This window comes from Silene latifolia, chromosome 8 (assembly GCF_048544455.1).
Source record: "Silene latifolia isolate original U9 population chromosome 8, ASM4854445v1, whole genome shotgun sequence".
Classification (NCBI taxonomy): Eukaryota; Viridiplantae; Streptophyta; class Magnoliopsida; order Caryophyllales; family Caryophyllaceae; genus Silene; species Silene latifolia.
Window position 1 is genome coordinate 102,995,101 of NC_133533.1, and position 10,534 is coordinate 103,005,634.

General features: G+C 33.6%; 1 protein-coding gene across 1 annotated transcript; it reads right to left on the reverse strand.

Annotated features, from left to right (window-relative positions):
* Positions 1-5,313: 5,313 nt before the first annotated feature.
* Positions 5,314-6,939, reverse strand: LOC141595613 (F-box/FBD/LRR-repeat protein At5g53840-like). The gene has a single exon (XM_074415576.1). It carries the CDS (start codon positions 6,937-6,939, stop codon positions 5,314-5,316), a length of 1,626 nt encoding a protein of 541 aa, XP_074271677.1.
* Positions 6,940-10,534: the final 3,595 nt, after the last annotated feature.

A 10,534-nucleotide genomic window follows, 5' to 3' on the forward strand; every position in this document is an offset into this window, starting at 1 on the left:
CTGCCACAGACCTACCGCAACCCTCCTCCTTTATCCGGGCTTGGGACCGGCAGCGAATGCCCGAAAACACTCACCGGCGGAGAAGGCCCTATTAAAGCATTCAAGGACATGGGAGGTGATACGGTCCCTATCATTAGCAATGCCATGATAGCGGTGATTGAAGACACCAAGGTCGAGGCTGAATTTACGGATCAAAGGGCAGTTGAATTTGGGGAGGAGATTATTCCGTATAAGATTAAGAAACTGACTTCCACCTTTGCCGGCAGCAAAATCATCATCCATACACAGGTGGATGTTTGGGAGGTCGGTCCATAGAAAGCGCCAACGCTGGGATAAAATAGAGGTGGCCACAGCAGATTTAAGGGGCATCAGTGACAGGATATCCAGTAGCAGGTGCTCCGGTAGCCCGCTCAGTCGATCAACAGCAACAACCTCACGCTTCTTCATCCTCTTTCTCCCACCCTTTTCCTCTTTTCTAATAATACACCTCTTCATCACCTTCCTCCACAAAACAGATTTCAAAAGACCATTCATTGTAAGGAGGTGTGTTTTTTTTTATGATCTTCTCTTACTGGTTTCTGGTCTTACATATTGCTCCGGAGTCCCTTCCAATTCACAACATGCCATATTCTATTTCTGCTCCAAATAGGAAACTCTGGTTTCCTAAACACGCCTCCCTCCTTGCATCTTAAATTTATAGTACGTATTTGCTAAATTCCGCCCATAATTTTGCTTAATCCCGCTCTCTTTGACTCTATTATTTCAATCCTACCCTTTGTTAAAAAACAAATTAAAAAAAATCTCCCTCATCTGTCCCTTCTCTCCCTCTCAAACCTAACCAAATCATTGTTAATTCGATCAATTATGGATCGTAATTCGCACATATCATATGTAATTTCGCAGTTTTATCAATAATTTTATTAATACCCGTCTTTTAATCGATTGAATGAATAATCTAGTATATATATAAAAGAAGCTTTTTTCAGACAATTCTAGAGACTCCAACTTTTTAAAATTACCTAATTAATTTTACCTAATTAATTTTTATTTAAAATAATATTATGTATAATTATCCCAATATTTATGCAAATTCTATCTACATACGATTTTATTAATTTTTATTTAAAATAATTTTATGTATAGTTAGTTATCCCAATATTTGTGCAAATTCTATTTAATATTTGTGCAAATTCTATCTAATAGAGTTTTATAAGTTATGTACCACTGGAAAATCATAAACTTATATGGCTATATATACCATCAAAAGATGGAATTCATATTTGCAATTTGACAACGGAAACATTTACGTTGCTGACACCTTGAACATGGCCATCCCAAAAGTTACTGATTCTGGTAATTTTCTGCACTTTCGAAAAGTTTAGCTCTAAAGGCACATAATTGATAAGAACAGTTTTTAAATGCTGCTGCAAGTAAAATTTGTTGAAATCCAGGAATTACTACTGCTAAATTTTACGTTAATGAAGCAGTAATTTGTTGAAACCCAGGAATTAGTACAATAGCAGGAGGCAAACGGAGCCATGGAGGGGGACACACTGACGGAGCAAACGAAGACATAAAGTTCTCTGACGATTTCGACATTGTTCTTTTGACGTAAGTATGGGCAAATTATAGGGATATATGTGGATGTTACACCCGCAAGCATACCGAGTCCGCGTCGATCAACCAGAGTTCGTAAATCTACCCAGTATGATGCATTCAGTTATGATTAGCATGAATTAAGGATGGGCATAAATCAAGGGAACAAATATATCAAAATTAAGGAGAGGATCAAGCCAAATAAAAGGATACAAATAATTGAAGGTAGACAATTCCTAAAACTTAGCCAAATATTAGAATAATTTAATTTCTCTAAATTAATTGGCCATTGTGCTCATCTTTTATTTTTAACATGTATAGCAATATGTGTTCACAAAATTATATTGATTATTGTTACTTTGTTAGCGAGATACTCCATATAAGATATCAATCTATATTCAATTAAGAATGTTGGTACGACTTAGAACGTATTTTTGTAACATTGTGTTTTTTGGTTATTTTTGTAGCAGGTATGTTGATAACACTTAGACTTCTTCAAAGAGTTGATGTTATTCGATTTATGTATAACCTAAAATTCGATATTCTTTAGGTGTCGTATACCATTTGATAACAAATTAACAATACTTGATTTTTTCACTAATAGAAAGGAGAAAGTAGGGATTTTGTGCCTCTAAATTTTATGTTATGTAATTCTCTTTACACAAATTCTCATTATAGACGGATATATCCGTTTATAGTGAGACTAATTGTTCTCTTTAATATGTAAAGTCAGTTTTGTCTAACTTAATTACGGGCAACAGGATAAAAATCAATAATCAATTGGTATAATATTAAGTTTACACCCCTTCTGTCCAGTTCATTTGTTTACCTCCATCTTCGTCCCTATTATTTGTTTAACTTTAATTTTGACACAAAAATAAAGAGATAGAAGTAAATGATTTATGAATGAGACATCCAAATATAAAATTTAAAAACAAATAATCAGGTTGGAGCAAGTATGTCTAAATTTAAAAATAAATAAAGTGTGTCTAAATTTTCCATTTAACAAGAAATATCTATTGACAGGAAGAGGAGAGTTTTAAGAGGTGGAAGTCTACCACATTAATCGAAATTCTCTAGAATTTCTGTACAAAATATAAATAAAAATTGGGGGATAAGCATTAAATTAAATTGGAGCGGGAGGCCCTCACAATATACATAAATCCTCATTTGTGACGGGTATATCCGTCGCAAGCTTGTGACGGGTCAAATATTACTCAAATGAGGAGATAAGACAAAAGCAAATTGCCTAGGAAGTAGCATTTTGTTTTGTCTTATTTACTTATATGGGTAGTATTTGACCCGTTTCAAGCTTGTGACGGATATACCCGTCACAAGGAAGACTTATTGTACAATATAAGGGAGATGAAAAATTCAAATCCGGCACTTATTATCACAATACCTCCATTTTAACCTTAGCCAACCTCTTCGACATCTTCTACTTTCATAATGATACATAGTTCATTTGCATCAAATCATATAAAACTGAAAAATGAGAAAGATAGTGAAAAGTTCAAAAGAAATTGAAAAGAATTAAAAAAGAAAAGGAAGAAACTTAAAAGACAACACGATGACGTTTTGTTTTTTTTGAGAAATGCCTTTTGACTTTAATATTTACAAAAATATAATTATTCAGAGTTTTTTAAAAATGATATCATTAAATTTCTTACTAAAAAACTTGAGTATGAATTGTGTCAACAAAACAATCTAACATTTCTGTATCTTTAATTTTTTAGGTAACCAAATAACAATTTTGTTTTTTAAATTTTTGAATCTTTACGCTAAAGTTGTGTGGAATGACATTATTTAGCAAAGTATTCAATGAAAGTTTCATTTACTATAACTATGTGGTGTTTTACGTACGGATAACTAACTTAATTTACAAATTACTAAATTATATTCCATTAAAAAATTTATCTATAAATTTGATAAGTAAAAACTTAAAGGATAAAACTTTAAAATAATTTGTAATTATCCTCTTATTCTAACAAATTGTAATTCCTATTCCTAGAATCCTTACATAAACGTACTTCTTAATCTTATACTCCCTCCGATTCTCTATGTTCTTCCACATTTGTTTTTGAGTAGAATTTAGTGGGATGATGATATGTGGATGTAAATGAAAGTAAGAGAGAGAATGTGGGGTCATAAGTTATTATAACCACAAAAGATAGACAAATAAGGAAAATGGAAGATCATTGTGAATTTGCCGTTTTAGGAAATCTGGAAGATGTTAGAGAATAGGAGGGAGTATAAAATTAATAAGATAAGAAAGAAACTTTATTGAAAGGTGTTCAAATTAATAGAATAGGAAGATTTATACGGAGTACCTTATTTGAGTAATTGAAATACAACTTTTACGTATAATTCAAAATGATATTAAAAGATCTAAACAATTAGAGAAATGACAAATTTAAAACCCGTGCAACGCACGGGCACAAAATCTAGTTTTATTAATACACGCCTCTTAATTCGCACATATCAACAATTTTATTAATAATTCGACCAATTATTTGCTATATAGACATCCAACAAAAAAAAGTGAGACTTACCGGTCTGTCTGACAATCATTGAGTGCATATTCCAACCTTAAAGGCCTAATGGCCACTGAAACGAATGCATAACTAATTCCGTTATCTGGCTCCAGTAGCACTAGAACTTGGGAGATACGGTCTTTCAATAAGTTATTGAGAGATCAGTCTTCTGTGATCTTTTATTTTTATTTCGTGACCCTTTCATTGTTGATCTAATTTTGTACCTATTTAGATAATAAATGTATCCATTTTATCTTTAATCATGTACCTATTTTTTTACCCTTAGTACCATTTTTTCTTAAAATTGTAAAATTCTCTCTCAATGAACTTATTGAGAGAAGTCTTTCAGGAGACCTACTCAGTACGTAGTCGAGTGTAAACACGATACTTCATTTTAGAGCGAAAACCTGAAAGCTTGATGGGCGTGCTCATCACTTGCAGTTGAGTACCAAAGAGAAAGAAGGCGCCTGGAGCCAACAACGCCTTCTTCATATACTCTCACGCTATCTGTTCTGTCTATTGGCAAATGTTTCGTGACACGAGAAACTACCTACAACACGGACACATGATAAACTGAAGAATATTGGCAGTCCTAAGTCTTCTTCGCGAATGGAAATTTATTAGACTGAAATACAACCATTCAAACAAGAGAAGGCGGCATTGTTCAATGCGAAACACAAACTACATATTCAAACTTCGTAAGCAAATACTCCAAACGAATCTCAAAACTCAGAAGTTGGTGCCTTCATATACCAAGCGAAAAGAGCGTTGTCATGACAATTGTTACTCATGGTATTTCCACTATGAACACAGCACCAGCACGCCAAAGCAAAATTCAAGTGCGGCGGCGTAAAATGATGTTGAATAACAATTAAGAACAAAGGAGCATGGTTATTAGATGATAGTGCTCAGCATTAAGGTTACTGAATACAAGCTACTAAATAGGAATTTATGAAGATGTTCAGGAAATTCACTGTTTCAGAATACACAAAGAATTTAAGGATAAAAATAAAACCTCTCTAATAAGTCATACTCCGTATGTAACAAACAACATACAGAAGCTGAACAAGCACTTGGTGTAGAAAATTAAGTGTGGAGACATAAATAATTGTTCAAGGTAATACACAAGACTTTAGGGATCCCTTAGAAGAATCTAAAGGGGATCCCCGTCGAATAACTTTAACTAATGATGCAAGTGGGATGTCATGGAAGAATCTGAGTTGATAGCATCGCCCAATACTGTGGGCTGAAGACCGTGAAATTTAAACCTGCAGTTTGCAGAACTCCTAGGCATGTCCAACACTTCCTTGATGAAATCAGATTCTGAGAAACTCGCGTCCTGAAATTTAGACAAGTCTGGTCCGGTAACAGTGACCTTGAGTAGCTCCAAAGCTTTGGCAGTGGCTAACAAGCACTTGAGTAGATCCAGCAACGGAATCTCAACGCCATCAACAAACGCAGGTACAAATATCTCGATCCTCTTGACAGAGTAAACTAGGCATTGAGGAGGGGAATCAGGCAACGGCCAAAGGCGATTGCTTAGCATATCAGATATACTGTGGGTCATGTCGAAGGTAAGGACCTCGAGCACAGGGCACTTTTGCAGTAAAGGAAGGCCGGCAAGTTTACGATGCAGCAAGAGTCCCAAATGAGTGAGGCGGCTGAAGGTAATTGGTGCTATAAGACGACATGGCTTCTTCTCAACGAGAGTGAGGGATTTAACAGTAGAAATAATACTGAAAAGGTTGGAAGGCAATAAGAGTTGGTCGATAGGCTTGTAGGGCACAGAAATTGTACAAGCAAGCAAGCGAGTAGGGGAATTCAGAAAGGAGACCCGGTTAAGAAACTCTCTATTAAACCCAAAGACCCAAACTTGGAGCTGTTGCAGGTTAGGTGCATCTATTGTAACATGGGCGGCATCAGAGAGGCGAATGTCCAAGCGAGTTAAAGTGGGATGTGATAAGTTAAGAGTAAAAGGAGAAAGAATTGGAGTATCTACTCCTGGAACACGAAGCGTAAAGGACAAATGGGAAAGGGAAGGGGAAGAAGAAACAAGCTTTTCCAAAAGGGTGGTATGAAAACTAAAGAAAAAGACGTCAAGGATTTTCAAATTAGGGAGATTAAAGACGGCATTAGTAATATGGTGATCATCCTGGTGGACTGATAACCAAGGATTAAGTCTGAGGACGACAAGGGATTGGATTTGGAAAAGGGACAAAGGGAGATCAGGAAAGATATCACAGTAGTAATGAGCTTCTCCGTCGATATTAAAACTAAATTCCTGCAACTGGGTGTTGGTGTTGGTGGTGATATTATTAGAGGCCGCCCTATTAAAGCATTCAAGGACATGGGAAGAGACACGTTCCCTATCATTATCAATGCCATGATAGTTGAAATTGATCTTACCAAGGTGGTTGAAATTGATCTCACCAAGGTGGTTGAAATTGATCACACCAGGTTGGTATCTGACTTTATCAATGTGGTCATTGAAGAGACCAAGGTCGAGGGTGAATTTACGGATGGAAGGGCAGTTTAATTTGGGAAGGAGATTATTCCGAATAAGATTAAAAAACTCAGCTGTACCTTTGCGGGCACCAAAATCATCATCCATACACAGGTGGATGTCTGGGAGGTCAGTCCACAGAAAGCGCCAACGCCGGGATAAAATAGAGGTGCCCACAGCAGATTTAAGGGGCATCCGTGACAGGATTTCCAGTAGCAGGTGCTCCGGTAGCCCGCTTAATCGATCACTGCTCATTTCCTCATTCTTCATATTCCTCCACAAACCAGATTTCAATAGACAATTCATTGTAAGGACTTAGGAGGAGTGTGTGTGTGTTTCTGGTCTTATACATACACATATATATACACACTCCTTACATATTCACTCTTCTATTTCTACTCCAAATAGGAAACCCCACTTTCCAAATACACGACTCCCTATTTGGCGCCTTCCATCTTAAATTCATATTTCCTCCCTCCGGCCCAATAGTTATCTAGCCAAAACAATATTGAATAGCCAAAACAATATTGATTTCGAACTACGCAAATCACCATCGGAGCAATCGGGTCACTCGGGTTGGTTACGTGTGGGGTTAAAGCGGGTCGGGTCATATCAGGTTCGGGGCGGTTGTGTTCATGTCGGGTCATCGACGGGTGACAAGTCGTGTCGGATCAATAGCGGGTTAGTGTCGAGTCAAGTTATCAACATATATTTTATCTTATATATTTAGTTTTAGAAGATCGTTTTATATTTAAACAATAGATTGTGTATTAATTGCAGTTTTAAGTGAAAAAAAAAAATGAATGTCAATTTGGTGTTATTTAAATCATTGTTAAGCTAGTTCATTATCGGGTCCTCTATAACGTTGAGAAAATATCAAGTCGTTTTCGGTTCACTCAATTTTCGGGTTATATAGGATCGGGTGGGCTTCCTCAGGTCGGGTCAGCTTTTGTCAGCTCTAATCTCGGACAAAGAAGCCCACAAAATATAAAGTAAAAAAAATGAAAATAGATAACTATTTACTAATATACCCTAAAACGGAAATAGATAACTTCTCACCGTCTATAATTTTATATATATTTTAATTTATTTTGTGGTTCTTCTACAAAAAAAAAAAGAAAAAAAAAAAAAAAAAAAAAAAAAAAAAAACTTCAATAAGTGGTGAATTTAGTGACCAATCGAACTATTTTTTATTTTGGCAGTAAGAAACTAGTCGACTAAGTTGCACTAGAAACTCAACTAACAAACTAGTGTAACGAAGTCAAACTTAAAAATTAGATAAATATTTATTAAGGCCTAGTTTATGTGAAATAGTTTTTACTTTGTAGAATTAGTTTTTTCATAAACTACTTTTTGAAAAAGTTGTGGTTGTTTGGCTTAACTTTTATAAAAGTAGTTTCTTAACAAATTGATGTGTTTGGCCTACTACTGCTTTTTAGTTTTTATTTTTTTTTCATAATTCTAAGAGTTTTTGGGAGAAGTAGAAGCGTTAAGATCGATTTGGTGCTTGTTTTCTAAGTAGCTTTTTATTAACTTCTGACTTTTCAAAAGTAGTTTTTTATCTCCCTAAATTATAGTGTTTGGCCCTGCTTCTACTTTTACAATTAGAAAAGCACTTAAAAAGCTTGGCCAAACACCCCCTAAAATTAAAATTACAACAAAGCAAATTGAAATAATACAAAGACAGATAATGAAGAATAGATTGGACACGAGCAAACCTCCTCCATGTCAACAACTTTACTAAATATCCCGTTACTCATTATCGATTTCACACCCCAAATTTTCGAGTGCTATAATGAATAGACCTAGACAATATTGCATACTAGCCCGACCCATCCATTGGACCATTAGTTCCTCAGCCCACAAATCCGTCTATCCTCCACGGGCCAGGCTCAAGTTGTAATATATAATGATACAACAACTTTTCTATAAGACCGTTCTAGAGTATAATACTGACCTAAAAGGAGAAAACCCAAAAAAATCATTTAATTATATTAATATTTCTTTATTTTTATTAACCGATATTTTATGATGATGAATACTGACATATTTAAATACGTAAGTTGTCAAAATAAAATACGATGTTACAAAATAAACTGAGGATCTAAACTCGCATTTAACCACCTCTAATGTAGTGAGTAATGATGAGTGAGTAGAAATCCTCTCCACTACTTCAAAAAAATAAACCTTCATTATATTCGAATGGTCCGGATTAAATTTTGAAATAATCTAATGATTATGATTAATTTATAAAAATAATGTTTTAATAAATTGTGAGAGAAAATATATTAGAATCTTATCTTTATAAATACAGAAACATTTAGAGCAATTCTGTGCGTCCACATCACCAAATCCATTTTTTTTTTCTTTTTTCTTTTATACCATTAAATGCGGGACCCACAGAAAAATTAAGGATGTAATTAACAAATAACTGTCATTGTTGATGTTTTGTACGTAAATGATTACATTTATAATTTATACGTAAATATTTATGAATAATTTAACGAATTAACTATTTATGAATAATTTATATTACAATAAATAACAACAAATTACAGCAATTTACATTACAATAAATAACAACAAATTACAAAAACAAATTGATACAAATACAATACAAACTTCAATTAGTCTTCCTTGTGACGGGTATATCCGTCACAAACTTGCGACGGGTTAAATACTACCCATATGGGTAGATCAGACAAAATATAATGCTACTCTCTAGGCAATTTGCTTTTGTCTTATCTCCCCATTTGGGTAGTATTTGACCATTCGCAAGGTTGCGACGCATATGCCCGTCACAAATGAGAATTTGCGTACAAACTTTTACTACACTTTTTACTACGGTAATAAATTAAAATAACACTAACGCACACAAAAGATCCACCGCTTATGTCGATTTACCAAAAAATTAAATACTAATTACAAAATGCAATTATAAATTACCTGTAAATGAACAAAGAGACTAAAAAACAAAATCCTTTTTATAAAATAAATTTTAAATAATGATTTATGTTTAATCATTCATATAGTTGCAATAATCTTAAGAAAATATAAACTCGACTAATAAAATTATATAATTTTTTTAGAAAAAAGGAAATTAAAATTTAATTTTAAAAAACTAAAATTATATTTTTAAAAAACAAAAAAGTTAACGATATAATTAGTAAAAATATAATTAAAATTTTTAATATCCTCTCAGATCTGGACAGATATTCAATCATCACCGAGAATTAATTTGGAGCAAAAATTTCCGGCAACTATCTACCGGTCGCCATTTCGTTTTCGGAAGGTGGCAATGATAGGCTTGTTAGTGTATATGAATCTACATTTCCTTCAATCGGTATCAAGAGCCACGGTTGTTTGCATGCAAATTGGTTAAAAGTTTTTCCGAGTTATATGAATAACAAAATAAAACTTGTAAAATTTGTGTTATTATGATATATCACGAAATCATTACATGCATGTTAATATTTCTGGTCCTAAAGTGTTTTAGGATATTTTGGTTAATTTTTCGGATTTTTATTGTTCATAATTTACAATAATGACATTTAAATGTGATTTTATGAGTAAAAATGTCATTTTTGGTCGAAAATTAGCTATACTTCGAATTTTAAGTTGGTTTTTGGATATGTTGTTACATATATTATTTTGAGATAACCTGTAAATTTTCATAATTTTTGCACTTGTTATGCTCGAAAAATGATTTTTTCATTATTAAATTCGGATTTAAGAGAAAAATAGGTTAATATGAGTTAAATTTCGAATCTGGTCATAGAAAATTTATATGTTGTCACATGCAATTTTACAAGATGTGTGTAAAATAATTGGCTATAAAGAAGTCTTTTAGCATGATTTATGAATTTTTGAAGAAAAATGGCATAAATAGTGACATTATTAG

What these genes read in the sequence shown, in the direction of transcription:
- LOC141595613 (XM_074415576.1), bottom strand. Translation starts at nt 6,939, where the DNA reads ATGAATTGTCTATTGAAATCTGGTTTGTGGAGGAATATGAAGAATGAG.